We start from the raw sequence: 17,865 nt of genomic DNA on the forward strand, positions 1-17,865 counted from the left end.
TACGCACAGGGCGTTAGAGACCACGACCCCACCGACCTCACCACGCCTCGCCTATTCTCACATGGTGTTGGACCAGATGACGCCAGAAGGCGCACGTCATCTGGTCCAACACCATGTGAGACTAGGCTCTAAGGAAAGCTGTCTCGGGTGTGGACCAATCAACTTCAAGGACAGTGTATACATTATCAGAGTTATGTTTTTTTTTGCATTCCGACTGCAGGTATTGTGGTCAATGCAAACATGACTCCTTGTAAAAAAAAAGGTGTCAGTTTTGTTGCCAGATAAAAGGGTAAAAAAAAACAATATTTTTCTACTGGCAAATGAGGTTCCAATGGTGACATTGTTCCTTCTTCAGGACCCTCACTACAGGCGCATTGGGTACGCAGTTCAACCTCCCCAGAGACCCTGGCTGACGGAGGAGTTGTTCCGGCTGTCTGAGAAAAAGCGACAGGCCCACTCCCACCGTCTGCAGCATCCCAGGTTGGAGAATGAGGCTTACCACAGCGTTCATTCGGATAGACGTGCGGTGCGAAAAGGATGAGTGGTGGTCGCGGGTTACTGAGGATATGGAATATCATTCAGTAGCCCGCAATAAAACAATTACTTGATCACCATCCTTAATGGAAGTAACTGTGATCCAATCTCTGACACCCAGGAACAGGTCTGCAAGTCGAAATAGAATTTGTGAGTTCTTGGGGGAGGGGAAAATCCCTCAGCACAGATAACATCATGGGGCAAGGTGGGGGTGATCCTGCTGGGGCTACTGTGCATCAAATATTGGAAGTAGCCATCTCTTGTAAGTGGCTGGCTGAGATGCCATCTGTTAAGGCGATGCAAAGGTAATCCAAAGTCTAAGAATAGGATAAGCGCCGGCCAGACATCTCCAAATCTAACTGCTGAGAGTGGCATTTGTCTACAGACTGCCATATATGACAAAAACACAAGTGTCTGGACCACAGGATGGGTTTTGCAAGATTGAAAGGAATACCTGGTGGTCCCCCTCTTTAAGAAGGGGGACCATACTGGTTGTAACGTCTCTGATGTATTGATCTGGTTAAGGCCTATGTTACCTTCAACAGGTGAAGGCTCTGGGTTGTTCTGTACTTTTGGGGTCCGTGACTGCTCACAATCACTAAGGACCTTCATGATGGTGAGCAGGCACAGGTGTAGGGGTGTTAAAGAGAGGGCCCGTTATGCATGGCAGCCTATGGTAAACAAACACAGTGGGCGGGGCTACGTAAGTGCACGAGGAGGTGCCCTCTACGACGTCCGAGCCAGACACCCTGGGGGGGGCTGGTTCGAACGTTATGATCCCCCGGGGCCCCACCCCTCAGGGAGGGGTTGGGTATAAAAGGGGATGTTTCAAAGGGCTCGGGAGTTATGTTTAAGCTAAAGGGAGAAGACTGAAGACGTCTTAGATAGAGCCCTGGACTCCCCTAGTTCGATGTCCTTTTCAGGGCCGGACAGGACTGAGCCAGCGGCGTGGTCCCGAAAGCCAGAGCCGGTGCTCTTGTAAGAGCTGGTCTGGAACTCCGGGTACCAGGCCCGACTTACCAGTGTCGGGCCAGATAGCCTCCCCTAGCCCATTAGTGGAGGACTCGGGGCTAGGACAGAGTTAGCTAAGGGTGTATCCCGAGTTATACGGGTGAGGGGGCCGATACCCCCTCGAGGGTTATATGCCCACTGTCGTATTGTGAAATAAATATACGTGTGCCTCAACCTCGGTGTCAAGCGTCCTCACCGGTACTTCAACTGGTGTCAGAAGTAATACGAACATGGACACGCGGAAAACAGCTCGGGCCAAAGTACCGCAAGAGGAAGACACTGCCGAGATCGTCGAGCCCGAGACGGCTCCACAAGACATGGTGCAGCCGGGGCCTGACGCCTTCTTACCGGGGCATCAAAATGAAGAGGGGCCGCAGCCAGACGCGTTACGGCTGGCTCACGGGAGGCTGGCGGAGCTGCTGTATGCCGCTGCCGCCACGCTGGAGACCATCACGCGATTGGGGGCCGGTGATCCACCACGGGGCGAGGCGAGCCAACGACCAGGGCGCCTTCCCGCCATTTCGGAACAGTCGGAATTTGAATTTCCCGCCATCGACGCTACAGCTGTTCAGGGCGTGGCCAGCCTGAACATCCGCTCCGACATCGGCATCGCTGGAGCTGCAGCGTCATCACCGCCGGAGGGTGCGTCATCACAACCGCGACAGGTGATCCCATCGGCCGTTCGCACCGATGCACAGCCGAGTGGCGGTGACAACAACCTGCGGGAGTCTACAACAACCGCTGCGCTACATCAGAGACTGCCCCCGCTGAAGGAGTTCATCGGCGCGGAGGGAGACTGGGCCGGCTTTCGACGCCGTTTCCTCGCCCATCAGGAAATGGCAAAATGGTCGGATGAGGAGGCTCTCTGCGCGCTGCCGGCGCTCCTCGACGGCGACGCGCTCGCCGCCCTCACATCAGCGCCGAGAGAGAAGCGGTCTACGCTTCCGATGGCGCTACAGCTGCTGGGCGGGGTCTATGGACCATCAGCTGAATGCCGACAGCAATTTTACGACCGCAAGCGGGGTGAAAAGGAGTCGCCCCTAGCATACCGGACGAGCCTCCTGGCGATGGCTAAGTCGGCCTTCCCTCGTATGGACGATGACGGCGTGGACGCAATGGTCACGGAGAAAATCCTCCTCCTGGCAGACGACCTTGACATCGCTGTCGTCGCTCAGGAGGACGCGGAGATGACATCGCTCCAGGCGGCGCGGCTCCTCCACGCTAACCTCCTGTCACTGCGGCGGAAAGCCAGCAGGGCATCGGCGGGGCGTGCGGTGGCTGCAGCCACCCTTCCGACGGAGGAGCTCTACGCCGTCGACCACCGACGGCAACAGGCGACGGGAGCACGGTCGGGCCGGGACGGGTCGGGCCGTTTCGACCATCCGTCACCTCCGACGGCGCTCCCGCGGTGTTTCAACTGCGGCGTCCGGGGCCACGTCGCCTCGGGGTGCCGCTCTCCTCGTCAGCGCGGGACGACACCTCAACGGGACGACGGGCCTCATCACAAGCTCCACCATCATAACCCGGCGAGTCGCGGCACCCCACATGTTTGGCCCACGCACACGCCCGTCACGCACTCAAACACCGCAACGAGAGGGGGGCCGATATCGCGCACCATCGCACCATCACGCACCACTCTGGGTACTCATATCGAACCCGGCCAGTGGTCCGTGCTGGCCGATCGTGTGGTAGCCACATCGTCGGGGTCGTCGGCCGTTGTGGGGCACATCGACGGGGTTGAGGTGCGCATCCTGGTCGATACGGGAGCATCGGCGACCATTATTTCGGAGTTAATTTACAATATTCTCCCTGTCCAGAGCCGTCCTTTGATGCCTGTTAACGTACCATTCTATGCGGCTAACGGGGGCTCACTTGGCATCATCGGACAAATTCGGGCCCAAATTTGTATTGGGGAAATTAAATTGTCTGGGCCAATTTTTGTTTCCTCCTCGCTGGCGGTTCCGTGCCTGCTGGGGACGGACTTCCTGGCCAGAATGCCGATTAGGATATTAATCGACCAGGGATGCATTGAGCTCCCGTCGGGCAGACGTATGGCGTTTCTGCCATCGCCATTTACGACTCGGACGGCGTTCGCGACGGTGCCGGCATTCGTAGAGAGAACGGTGCGCGTCCCTCCGGGGGCGCAAATGTTGATTCCTTTGAAACTTCGGCGGCCCTTCGCTAAGGGTATTGGGGCCCAAGGGGTTCTGCTGGGGCCGTCTAGGGCCGGGGTTAGTGGACCTCATTTACTTCCGGCCCAGACCATAGTAAGAGGGGACGGTGAACCCTTCATCGCGGTCCTCAATGTGGGCTCGCAGACGGTGGTGGTCCCACAGGGGACCGTGCTTGCTCACGCAACGCCGGTGCCATGTGAGGAACCCGTCGCAAATCACGTCAGCGTTGTCCCTGCGCCGCGACCGCATTCGGACAGCGATGAAGGGTGGCTCGAGGCGCTTTGTGCGGGATCGACGGACCTGTCAGATTCAGAGCGTCAACAACTTAAAACACTTCTGCGGGAATTTTCCGACGTTTTTAGTCGGAATAAATACGATTTGGGTTGTACTCACCTGCTGCGTCACCATATTGACACGGGTGACAGCGCGCCAATTCGCCAAAATCCGTTTCGGTTGAGTCCCGCCGAAAAGGACCATGTCAAATCGGCTGTTGATGACATGTTGGCCGCCGACATCATTTCTCCTTCCACCAGCCCTTGGGGAGCGCCGATCGTCCTGGTTAAAAAGCAGGACCGTTCGTTGCGGTTTTGCGTTGATTTCCGGCGCCTTAACAAAATTTCGGTTGCCGACGCATACCCGCTCCCTCGGATGGATGAATCGCTGGACGCCTTGGCGGGAGCGCGATTCTTTTCCACACTAGATTTACTTTCGGGATTCTGGCAGCTTCCTCTGGACGATGATTCGAAGCCTAAAACTGCTTTCCGTACACCGCACGGCCTGTTCCAATTCAACCGGTTGCCGATGGGCTTACACTCAGCGCCGGCAACTTTCCAGCGTTTGATGGAATTGGTTTTGGCTGGATTGCAATGGGAGTCGTGCCTCATTTATTTGGATGACGTTATCGTCTTTGGTAAAACTTTTGACGAACATCTCCAGAGGTTGCGGGCGGTTTTCCTAAAGATGCGGGCTGCTAATTTGAAATTCAAGCCCCAAAAATGCCATTTGTTGCGCGATTCGGTGCGTTATTTGGGGCACATCGTGGGACGCTCAGGTATTGCTACTGATCCCGCCAAAACGCAGTGTGTCAGCTCCTGGCCGACTCCCACCTCGGTGGGAGAGGTCAGAAGTTTCATTGGCTTCGCGTCGTATTACCGACGGTTCGTCGCTGATTTTGCGACAATTGCCAAACCCCTGCACGCTTTAACATCTAAAGGGGTTCGGTTCCACTGGGGTCAAGAGGAGGAGGCTGCTTTCTGCTCCCTTCGGGACGCCCTGGTAAAAGCCCCTCCCTTGGTTTACCCCGATTTTTCTAAGCCCTTTTTGCTCGACACCGATGCGAGCAACACGGGTATTGGGGGTGTGCTTTCCCAGGTGGTTGATGGCGTGGAACGGGTGGTCGCGTACGGTAGTCGGGTGTTGTCTCCTGCGGAGCAAAGATATTGTGTCACCCGTAGGGAACTGTTGGCAATTGTCTATTTCATCCAACAGTATCGCCCATATCTGTACGGTCGGCATTTCACCGTCCGCACAGATCATGCGGCACTACAGTATGCCCTGCGAGTTCAACAACCATCGGGACAGTTGTCTCGATGGTTGGAGATTCTCCAGGACTTTGATTTTGAAACCACCTACCGTAAGGGCGTTCGCCATACGAATGCGGACGCTCTGTCGCGCATGCCAACCACCTCCGAATGTGCATGCCTCCTGGGGTCGGGACGTTGCAGGCCTTCAGGGGACGCATCGGTTCCGGTCTTGGCAGCCACCGACGACGACGAAACATTAATTACTAATTCGATCGAACAACAGGGAAGAGATTCCCTGTTGGGGTTGCCCGTCACTGAATGGGGGCGCCTCCAGATGGAGGATACCTCCCTCCTCGGGTGGCGTCGTCGCGTCGGGGGTGCTGGGCGTGTGAAGGGTGATTCTGATGCATGGGAAATGGTGCAAGGTCTGCTGATGCATTGGGACGGGAAATCCCAGCGACATCGGCTGGTGGTCCCTTCTGGGTTGCGAGGCAAGGTGGTGTGGGCAGCGCATGAGCGCCTATTACACCTGGAGACCCAAAAGACTCTTGCCCTGCTACAACTTGATTTTTTTTGGCCTGGCATGACGAGGGATGTTGGGGATTTATTGGGATCATGCCCTCGGTGTGCGCAACGGAAACCGCCGGCGCGGGAGTCTAACCCACCCTTGCAATCGATCAAAGTGTCCAGAATAAATGAGCTTGTCGCGCTGGACATTTTGGGCCCATTTCCCGCCACCCCCAGGGGCAATAGATATTTGTTGACTGGTGTGGAGTATTTTACACGCTGGCCTATGGCCTGGCCCCTTGCCAACCAGTCGGCAGCAGCCATCGTGGAGGCCTTTGTTCAGGGATACGTCCTGGACAAAGGTGCTCCGGAGCGGCTGCTAACCGACCAGGGCAGAAATTTTTCCGGTAAATTACTCAAACAAGTCTGTGAGCTCCTAGGCACGAAGAAAATTCGTACCTCCCCGTATCACCCGCAAACTGACGGGATGGTCGAGCGCCTGCATCGCACCATTACGTCAATGATGTCACAGCAGGTCTCGGACTCACAGACCGACTGGGACCTGCATATTCAAGGGGTCTTGGCGGCATACCGGATGGCACCCCATGCAGCTACGGGATTTTCCCCCTTTTACCTCATGTACGGTCGCGAACCCGACCCGCCTGTGCGCGCCCAGCTGCAGATCCCCGAGCCGCAAGGGAAAACTAAATTGGCTGACCACATCAAATTTAATCTGGCCAAATTAACAGAGGCGCGGGATGCTGCAATGCTAAACTCGGACCTCCGTCAAAAGGCGAATGAGCGCCTCAGGCTGGGTCGGGCGCACATGATACAGTGGAAGCCGGGGGACAAGGCCTGGCTGCACTGTCCCCAAGTGCCACTGGCAACCTCCTCTAAGCTGGTGCGGCCGTGGCGGGGCCCTGTGGAGGTGGTCGAAGTTTTGCGACCACAGTGCGTGCGCATTAAATGGGGGAAGCGGCGATGGTTCGTGCACCCCTCTAGATTAAAACCCTTCGTTGCGGTACACAAACCCACTTCACACATGCGTGGCCAAGCGTGTGGGGGGGTCGACCGACTCACTGGGTCCGTCTCCGTCGTTCTCACCTAATGCCTTGCCGGCCGTGCCACCTCCAGGTGCATCAGGACTGACGGGCTCACGCCCGACCACCCCTCCTGGGGATACCGACGGTCGCGCGGCATCGGATGAGGACTCACTCCGGGACGGACAATTGCCACCTGACGGTCCGCCACCCGGGGTTACCCCGTGTGAGGGGCCCGCTGCAAGGACGCGCGCAAAAATGCGCAGACTGTTATGAGGCCGGAAGATGTGTACATAGGTTGTGTTCATTGTGTGTTGTGTGGGTGGTGTGTTCCCTGCCCATTGAAATGTACATACGTTGGGTTCACCTGGTGTTGTGTGTATGGTGGGTTCCCTGCAAATTGTATATAGGTTGTTTTTTTTACAGAATTCGTATTTATTCAAGGGGGGATGCGTCGGGTCGTTTTCTCTTCTTGCTGTTGCATTTTGTTGTGTTCTTGTTGCTGTTCTTGTTATTGTTGAAAAATAGTGAGGCACACGCGCGGTCAAGGTGTAAATGCACTTTTATTGTCATTTTTGTATGTTGGCAGCCGGGACGGCTGCAAGCTATGCGGGGGGGGGGGGGGGTGATGTAGGGGTGTTAAAGAGAGGGCCCGTTATGCATGGCAGCCTATGGTAAACAAACACAGTGGGCGGGGCTACGTAAGTGCACGAGGAGGTGCCCTCTACGACGTCCGAGCCAGACACCCTGGGGGGGGCTGGTTCGAACGTTATGATCCCCCGGGGCCCCACCCCTCAGGGAGGGGTTGGGTATAAAAGGGGATGTTTCAAAGGGCTCGGGAGTTATGTTTAAGCTAAAGGGAGAAGACTGAAGACGTCTTAGATAGAGCCCTGGACTCCCCTAGTTCGATGTCCTTTTCAGGGCCGGACAGGACTGAGCCAGCGGCGTGGTCCCGAAAGCCAGAGCCGGTGCTCTTGTAAGAGCTGGTCTGGAACTCCGGGTACCGGGCCCGACTTACCAGTGTCGGGCCAGATAGCCTCCCCTAGCCCATTAGTGGAGGACTCGGGGCTAGGACAGAGTTAGCTAAGGGTGTATCCCGAGTTATACGGGTGAGGGGGTCGATACCCCCTCGAGTGTTATATGCCCACTGTCGTATTGTGAAATAAATATACGTGTGCCTCAACCTCGGTGTCAAGCGTCCTCACCGGTACTTCACAGGTAAAGCTGCTTGGCCGGGAGTTAGAGCCATTCCCTGTTCAATTTGGGGTGTGATTGGAATGTTCTCTGGCTCCCACGTTATTTAACCGTTTTTGACCACGTAATTCTAGCTTTCAATGGCTGTACCATTTTTATTTGGAACAGATAAAATGGGAGGCTAATCGATGCCTGGGTTGTGGTCATGGGATGGCTCCCTATTGGCCAACCATGTTATGTATGCTGATGATCTAACAATTGCTGCTCACTCTTGGGAGTTGGAGGCTCTGATGTTGAACCTGGAGCATGGCACTAAGAGATGGGGCCCTTACCATCCGTCCCACCAAAACTAAGCACCTGCCTGGATATTTTGTGTCATTCAACACTCCACTGCCTGGACTTCCCATGAGTGATGGGGCAGTTGTGGAGAGTGGATAAATTTACATACCTGGGTAGTGTGCTTATGAGCAGTTCTGGTTTGGCAGCAAAGGTATCACTCCAAATCAGTTGAACGGCATTATCTTTTCATCAGCTGCGTAACACTGCGGCAGTTACCCGGCCTATCATTCCACACAAAGCTTCAGGTCTTCTCGGCCAAAGTTAGTCCCTCCCTTATCTATGCTTGCAAAACAAAGACCCTCTGAACGAAGATCTGTGCCGGTTTTAACATTCAGGCTGGCCTGCATACGATCCATCCTGGGTTTAAACAGATTGAATTGTGTGACGAGCTCATAGATCCTTGAAAGATCTGGACACATTCCCATCCGTGAGCTCCTCCGGCAGGCGAGGCTGCATTTGATGGGTCATGTAGCCCACATACCCAGCCACCGCATATCCAAGCAGCTTCAGTTTTGTCGGATAGAGGGGGCTAATCGGGCATGGCATGACCTACATAAGAGATGGGCTGATGTAGTACAGGAGGATGAAGATCTGCGTGGACTTGCCGATGAATGGTACCAGTGGTATCAAGATCGTAGTACAGGAGGATGAAGATCTGCGTGGACTTGCCGATGAATGGTACCAGTGGTATCAAGATCGACTCTAGGAAGGAGGCTCGTGAGGACATTACTAGGCAGCTGGAGGCAGTCGCCCTCTAACAACAGCGGAAAGCAGAAGAGCAATGCTCATGGCAGTGATCAGAGCACCGGGTGGCTAAAACGCAACACGTTTGTACAGTAGGGGGCACAGGTGGTGCATCTGCCAGTCATCTCAGTATTTGACACTTCATGTGGCCACAGTGCACTTATCCTGGTACAAGCACCATGGTGCTGTCACTGCCACTTTGTGGCAAATGTTTTTTTTTTTGTTGAGTGGGTTTGGATTAGACATGCTCTTTAACGAACCTCAACCCCTTCCCTTCCCACAAGCTAAAGTTACACCTTACCACTGTACCCAGTAACATAAATCATCAACTACTGATTATTTGATGAAAAGCAATCAGTTATCCCAATTACTCAAAACACGTGGTAATCACCGACCACTACCCACTGCCCCTCCCTTATCGCGCCTCCCAGGCATCCCCCACCACTAACGTATTACCAAAATACATTAAATATACTGTTTGGTTCTTTCAGTAAAGTCACGTAGGTATAAAATAAAATAAATCACGTTTCGATCGCAACACAAGCGGTCGTCCTCAGGCGGAAAAAATAGAATCCAGCAGTGGAACTGCTGAACTAGCGAGAGAGCAGCTACAACAAGGCTATATATGTGGCGATGGGCAAGCAAGCGGGGTCTGAGCTGGAAAGGGATTCCGCTCCCGGACGCAAGCACCTCAGTTGTGTTAATGGGGGAGATTAGGGAGAGAGGAATTAGGGAGGGAGATTAGCATGAATGAGCTTCCGTCGCCGCATAAGAGTATCATGCCCGCATATGCGCACAACAGCAGTGTTAATGAGAGATTACCATCATGAGAGTGCAATCCAAAGGACATATGAGCATGAGAGTGCAATCCAAAGGACATGTGAACATGAGAGGTGCAATCCAAAGGACATATGAGCACCTCTCAGGCTCACTTCCCTCTCTCCCTAATCTCCCCCATTAACACAACTGAGGTGCTTGCGTCCGGGGATGGAATTCCTTTCCAGCTCAGACCCCGCTTGCTTGCCCATCGCCACATATACTGTATAGCCTTGTTGTAGCTGCTCTCTCGCTAGTTCAGCAGTTCCACTGCTGGATTGTATTTTTTCTGCCTGAGGATGACCGCTTGTGTTGCGATCGAAACGTCGTGATTTATTTTATTTTATACCTACGTGACTTTACCGAGAGAACCAAAGAGTATGGATTCCTGCAGTCACGAAAGCTTAAAATCAACATTAAATATACTTTAACTACATATTTGACAAAGTATGCACCTTAACGTGTTCTACTGCATATAGTATTACGTTAAATAATGTACTCTAAATTATACATAATGTAAATAAATTCATATGTATGATATTCATACATTTAAACATGTCGATTTCTATTTATTGGCTGCCCTGTTTTGAGTTTATTTGGTTTGTTCCACAGATGGTCCCATTTAAGTAGTTGCCCTGCGATTTTACAAGGGAGATCCGTGGTGCATGATAAGAGCAACAACAAAATAAAAAAAAGCCTCTATTGCAGAGAACAAGTAAAGAGTCAAAATTGATTTGAAGCTTTTGTGACTGCAGGAATTACTCTTTGGTTATTTCGGTAAAGTCACGTAGAAATAAAATAAAATAAATAATAGAATACGACATTTCGATTGCAACACAAGCAACCGTCATCAGGTATGAATGAATGAGAAAACAAACCTAGTAAACTTAGAAATGTAATGCAATGCAAAACAGAGAGTCGGCTAACACAACAGTTAACACTTTACCTGGTTGATTGCGTTCTTCCAAAGATTGATAAATTTGAGAGAGAGAAAAAACACAGACACGGAGACACATAAAGAGACACACAAGCAGAGAGAGACACACACAGAGACACATAGAGAGAGACACACACAGAGACACACATAGAAACAACGACTCTATGACGGGGCAGAGAAATTAGCATGTCAATGAGAGCGGCCGGAGGACATAAATTGGACCTTGACAAAACGGTTGCGCTTGTGTTGCAATCGAAACGTCGTCTTCTATTATTTATTTTATTTTCTTTCTAAATGACTTTACCGAAAGAACCAAAGGACTCACATCTAACGAGGTTCAATGCAGCTGAATGCACAATCTGGCCTACCTGGGGTTTCGCTGTGCATTTAACAATGCAAACACACGCAGGGCATTTGAGCACTCACATGAAATTCTAACAGGAAGAGCACGCAGTGTGTGAAGATGGAGACCATCATGTGGAAGATGATCGTGGTCCGTGGAGTTTCTTTTTCCTCCTCTGCGTTTATTGCGAAAAAGATAATGATGGCCGGTACAAACACCAACACCGTCTTGGTGAACGGCAGTTTCAGTGAGCTCTGAATCACGTTGTACCACTTGTTTCTGTACCTGCACATAACAACAAATATTGATAAGGCACACAGGTGTGTATGAGCACAATGCAGAAGGTAACTGAGCAGAACCATCAGATTGTTAATTTTGTGACTGAGGATAATGACCCCTTTTCCTAACAGATGGGTTTTTTTTCAATCAATAAAGACATGTCACTCATAGCCAATGAAACAATGGGACATTTGGAAAATTAACAAAAAATCACAAAATGCAAGACGGACATAGATACCTTCAAATAAAGCCCAGATTAGATACCGAGACGTAGGACTAAGGACCCAATTCATGCACACTTTGTCAATGCTCTCCTACATGTTTTTGCACCAATTCACTAGGCAAAATGGTGGGAGATCCATCTACCCAGCAGCATCGACCCAGCCACGAATCATATGTTACAGGAGGGCCAAAGGCATCATGCCATAAAGCTCCAAAGTGAGCCGAGCAGATTAATCAGGTTCTAACCCACCAATGACAAACACATGAATGTGTATGGTTCCATTATTTGCAAGAGCAGGTGTGTTCCGTGAACCCATACACGGCTTCTACATTAGCGAAGCCAGGCACAGCCAATATCAGCAGTACTCCTTTGTCGTTGCTTGCTTTAGCCCGATCCTGCAGCTGTTCCATAGTGGACAGCTGGCCGCTTACACGTCAAGATTCCTTGAGTAGTTGTATGAACTGCGGTGGATAACGTTACTATTAAAGAGGGCAGAGTGTGGCCAACAACGTACCCTGCTGCTGTAGCAACCCAGCCCAGTGCACCAAGCACGGTACTCATCAGTGGTGCAGTAAGTATATTATCAGCTCAGGGGGTGCGGCAAACAGTCAGGTTGGGCCCCAATGTTTGATTCGTCTCGCACAGTCGGACATAGGCTATATATCTTGCCTAATTGCATTTTTTTACATTTTCATAAAATAAATTTAAACCGCGTTTTAAATACGTTTTTGTTCTTTTACACTGCTGTTGAAAACATATCTCATGGTGGTCGTCAAGAGGGCACCAACTCATTGTTTTGGCCACCAGGAGGGGCCAAGGCACCCCCCTGCCCCCACGCGAGTTACGCTACTGGTACTCAATGAAGACTATACAGACCTGTCGGACGCCACTCGCCACCAATGCACATGGCCAGCCTTCAAACCTTAGCTGCGAGAGGTTTGACCAGTAAGAAGCCACCCCCTTCACCGTACCGGGCATTCTGCAAGCACAGCTGCATAATGCTTCTTGAGGACTCTTGTCCAGATGCACGGCTGCCCAAATAAATTAAGCCGTCACCTACAGTATTTTCAATCTTGATTTGAAGCTTTCGTGACTGCAGGAATCCATACTCTTTGGTTCTTTCGGTAAAGTCACGTAGGTATAAAATAAAATAAATCACGACGTTTCAATCGCAACACAAGCGGTCGTTCTCAGGAGGAAAAAATATAATCCAGCAGTGGAACTGCTGAACTAACGAGAGAGCAGCTACAACAAGGTTATATATGTGGCAATGGGCAAGCAAATGGGGTCTGAGCTGGAAAGGAATTCCACCCCCTGACGTAAGCACCTCAGTTGTATTCTTGGTTCTTTCGGTAAAGTCACGTAGAAGGGAAATAATAAAATAATAAAAATAGAAAACAAAAAAAATTCTCACGACATTTCGACTGCAACACAAGCAATCATCATCAGGTGATCATCATCAGGTAATGATTGCTTGTGTTTCAGTCAAAACATCGTGATAATTTTTATTGTTTTATAATTGTATTATTTAATTATTTCCCTTCTACGTGACTTTACCGAAAGAACCAAGAACATGAATGCCTGCAGTCACGAAAGCTTTAAATCACTTCAGTTGTGTTAATGTGGGATTAGGGAGGGAGATTTGCATGATGAGCCTATGCGGCAACGGAAGCTCAAGAACCAAAATAATTCGTAAGGTGAAGCTATCATAACTTTCACTGAAAATAAGCATACACTATTGTCCAAGTACAGTAATACAGATGCTGCAAACTATAACACTAACGTGTCTTTCACATTGACACGTGGCAATAACGCCAAGATTCCTGGAGAAATAATTACCTGGTTTTGAGATGCTTCCTCTCCTCCATGAAGTAGAAGATGCTTGTAATAGTGGTCGTTATTATCTGAAGAATGAAAGCCTGAGCAAAGGCTTGGATTACAATAATCGGGTCATCTCTGAAGATAAAAAGGGTGACTACCAAAACGAGGAATGAAATGACCGTTGCAGCATATTGCTTTATGTGTCCGCGCGGGGCTGGAATCATGTCGAAGTTCTCCTCCGTATCCATGTGTTCAGACGCTTTATCTCAAATCCTGTGCAAAATTAACATTGTTAGGGAAAGCACAATGAGTGAGCACACGTGTGTGCTGTACAGTGCAGGGTGGTGCAGATATCTTGTGACCCAAAATTAATTGGCCCCTCACGTTATTTTCTTTGCATATTCATGTCTGTTGAAATAAATGTCACTTTAAAAAAATCTAGTTTTACAGAATAGAATTGGGGTCACAAGACATCTGGACCAACCTGTACAGTGCTGACTCAATATGGCGGAGCCCTGCATTTTTCCAATAATGTTCTACTGCCGGAAACCCCGAGACAGCTCATCTGATAAGAATTGTAACGGCTCTCAGGGTCTCAAGTTGGCGTTTATTGTTTTACCGGGTGAGAACTTAAAATATCAGGATTAGTCTAATTTGCAAGAGTTACTTTGGTCACCAAATTTAAAATAAGAAATCACGTGAACATGAAGGTCAGTAACGAAGGAACTATTAATCAGAGAAAGAACTAAACAAATGTTTGAGGAAAAACAACTGCATCCCAGAGGGTTAGAACTTATATCTGTCACCTCCTTTTCAGTGCCTACCTTATTACAGACCAATTCAGACCATATTGGTCAACCCGTACCCTTATAAATCTCAACGTTCAAATATGAGACAGACATACGTAGTGAAATGATAAATATGTAGCCAAGAGGCAAAGATGGAGTTAAATGATGAGATGACTAGTGTTCATGTTAATTAGCTTGTGAATAGATCTCAGAGCTAAGATCTCAAAGCCCTGATCTAAAAGGCTCAGATAACAAAAATGTGTTGTGATACGTTGGCAGTGGTGCATAAGTACAGATTTTAAAACATTATGATCAATAATAAGTCCCTAAGGAAACGATAGGTATCAACTAAGTTAAGGCGATGACCATTTTCATAGCACAACATAACTCACATCTCAAAACTCAGATATCTCAAAGCTTAGATCTTATATGTTTGAAATCCTGGATCTTATATCTCAAATGAGATCTCCCAAATATGAGACCTATATGACATTATACCAATGCTGAAATCACTGAGAGCTCTCCAATATGAGACACCTTTGATATCTTTTTTGGGCTCTCCAATATGAGACACCTTTGATATCTCTTTTGGGCTCTCCAATATGAGACCTCTATGAGATGAGATCTCAACTCTCAGCTATGGATGTGCGTATCCGTTTAGTTCTCACCGATTACTTATAAGTACCCCAGCAATCGATTAATTTCTCACGAATCAATTAGTCGAACAATTTACTCTCGATTATGGAAAATAAGAATCGCGTTTACTGAATGTAGAGGAGTTGGGAGGAGACGAATCGGACACCGGTCTCGCACGGGTCTCAGAATGCCACGACCACCCGCTCCCTGACCCGTACCTGTCAACCCCTTATCAGTGCCTACCTTATTACAGGCCAATTTAGATCTGATTGGTCACCCCGTGCCCTTATAAATCTCAACGTTCTTCCTACAAAGTCCCATCACAAGGGAGAAACACAAATAGACGAACAACATTTTTTTTCCCGTATAGAAACGACTGTACGCCGTACGGACCTGAAAACTCAATTTCCCTGTACTAGAATACGGGTAAACCATATGGGTTGACAGGTATGCTGACCGCTCCTCATGACCTGCCCCTACTGGACATCTGTGAAAAACATAGCTCATCGCATTTCTTCAGTCTAAATAAAAGGAGGCCTGGCACGTGTGATATGCTGGTGCGTCGTGTCTCTCTGCTGCAGGTGCGGTGTGCAAACATCGCCACTAGTAAGACAAAGGGCGTGGAGCTGACCACCCAACCGCCTCGTGTGCCGTCTCGGCCTTCATAGGTGCTACTCGCTCACAGCACTTGCCCTAGCACAGTCTGTTGAGGCTATACGGGGGATCTTTGTCTTTGCTCCTGAGTAAGTGAACCTCCCTTCACACACTTCCACACCCTTACAGGCGACGCACGTGGTGGTGAAGGTAGTGACACCTGCCCTTTAACGAAACCCCCTGGCTTTTCCATTCCAATAATCGATCATTCGACCAAAGTAATCGCGATTACTTAATGCGGGTTATCCCTCGATTTACGAACGTCCGGTTTGCGAAAACGCAATAAAAATGTATGTCCACATAACGACATTGAATTTCCGCGTAAACGAAATGTGACCTGTGCACGCACCACGCGATCAACAAACAAGAAGCACCCGGAAGGCTGCGGCGTCGTCCTGCGGACAGTGTCAGTGTCGCCTCCACGTCGCCTTGCCAGTCACGACAACATGCAGTAGATCTCTTGGGGAGTTCCCCGAAAAGGCTTAAGAGAAGCTCGGAAGGTCGTGAAAAAGTGTGATTGTTTGACGTGCAAGGCAGTTCTTTCCAGTGAAGAGGGGCGAGGAGAGAGGAAGAGCAAACCCAAGACTGTGCACACGATGGGGTAACACCACTGCCCTCGGCCTACTGTGAAGCGCACGGGGGAAGGCCGTCTCGCCCCCCTCCCCCCGACCTATGCCTCATCCTTGACCGGCTGCGCGCCGCCACTCGCTCATCAACGCAGCCGCGCCCTGCCGACACCGCGCAGCAGCTGTGCGACCCCTTCGCCGGCGCACGAGACAGCAACAGCTGCGCTGGTGTCGCGCACGCGCACTAGCGCGCGCGCGCGCGGTCTCTCGCTCGCCGCTCGCACGTGCGCGCGGCGAGGCTCGCGTCTCACCACGTGCTGAGGCTGTTGTTTTGCGTGGCTCCTACCGCGGTGGCGACGAGACGCGCGGTGTGTTCCGTGCGTTGATCTTCTTACGCACCGCACGCAGCCAACCGCGCTAGGTATGGTGCGGGCGGGTGAGGACAACGAAACACAAGCAGTTCTAAAGAAACGAGTTTTCAATTCTAGATTTGAAGCTTTCGTGACTGCAATGATTCATATTCTTATTTTTTTATCGGTAAAGTCACGTAGGTAAAAACATTAAAAAGTTAAATAAAATAAAAATCACGACGTTTCGGAGGCAACACAAGCTTCCGTCTTCAGGTGGTACCGTCACAGCCACGACAGCTGTATCAAGTAAATGAGTTTTTATTTTATTTTACTTTTTAATGTTTTTACCTACGCGACTTTACCGAAAAAACCTAAGAATACGAGTTTTCAATCTTAGATAATTAAAAATTGTCTAATGACGTCAATACCGTGGGGGCCGACACCCACACGCATGACGTCACTACGGGTGCATGCGGAAGTGACGTCACGGCCGGGTCGGGGGGGTCTGGAGGCCGTGGGTCAGAACCGCGGGGGTCGCGTGAGGCCGCGGCGCTCTGGCTGAACCCGGCTGGGATGAAGACGCCTCGGGAAGAGAAGAGTCAAGCCTCAAGTCAGCGTGGACAAGCAGCAGCCCTCCTGGCTTGGTCACGCGAGTCGTGTCAGTGTGTCGGTGTTAGCGAGCGTCAGTGTGTGCTAGCGAGAATAGGACGGGGGTCACCACCCTATGTACCGTGTCATCGCGTGTTGAGTAATAAAGTGTTGCCTCCCAAATTCGGTGTGTGCGCCTCTATCGAACCATTTCAATTGCATAGCTCCAGTGGCGTCCTCATACCGGAAGGAAGAGCGTTTGAGACGACGTCAGAAGCGCACCTGCAAGCGCGCGATACACGCGGTGACCGCCTTTGTTTGATGGTCAACCAAAAGCCGCTGCTACTGCGAGTATGACAGGTCGGCGGTGGTGGAGTGTCTCTGCTGGTCACACGGAGTGACAGTGGCGGGGTGTCTGCCGCTCACACGCATCGCCTTTCTCACAGTGCTCCCGTCGCTGTTCCCCAATGGGAGCTTGCGCCAGACGTCATGACGGAACCACGCAGTCCCGCGCGTTGACCAATCAGGACACGACGCGCCTTGAGCAGGTGCGTGGGCGCGCGGCGTGGATTCACACGGCCCCCGCCACTCGAACGTGGAATTTCCGAGTCTTTAATTTCGAATGGGCAACACTTGCTCACGGCGGCCACTGGCGATTCTACTCACTCTACAGAGAGGCGAGGGCCAGAGTACAGGACGGGCCTTGCCGAGGCGTTGTCCCCCATGCCAATTCTGTCAGCACTTGTATTGCATTCGTGTACAGTAATTGTCGGAAAAATATATTGAATTGCACCAATA

General features: G+C 50.7%; 1 protein-coding gene across 8 annotated transcripts in view; it reads right to left on the reverse strand.

Annotated features, from left to right (window-relative positions):
- Window positions 1-17,540, reverse strand: part of STING1 (stimulator of interferon response cGAMP interactor 1) — a 28,622-nt gene extending 11,082 nt beyond the window's left edge. The window contains exons 1-4 of one of the 8 annotated variants that reach the window (XM_061571229.1): window positions 17,312-17,540; window positions 16,476-16,546; window positions 13,504-13,758; window positions 11,246-11,447 (exon numbers count right to left, since the gene is read on the reverse strand). In XM_061571229.1, coding sequence (XP_061427213.1) covers window positions 11,246-11,447; window positions 13,504-13,733 — 432 coding nt within the window. In that variant the 5' untranslated portion in view covers window positions 13,734-13,758; window positions 16,476-16,546; window positions 17,312-17,540. Of the gene's footprint in view, window positions 1-11,245; window positions 11,448-13,503; window positions 13,759-15,912; window positions 16,349-16,440; window positions 16,857-17,311 lie in introns of those variants that run through there. The other 7 variants (XM_061571230.1, XM_061571231.1, XM_061571234.1 and 4 more) reach the window with 7 other exon arrangements.
- Window positions 17,541-17,865: the final 325 nt, after the last annotated feature.

Source organism: Lethenteron reissneri, chromosome 47, assembly GCF_015708825.2.
Source record: "Lethenteron reissneri isolate LAM-NWPU_2019-01 chromosome 47, ASM1570882v1, whole genome shotgun sequence".
NCBI classification, from domain to species: domain Eukaryota; kingdom Metazoa; phylum Chordata; class Hyperoartia; order Petromyzontiformes; family Petromyzontidae; genus Lethenteron; species Lethenteron reissneri.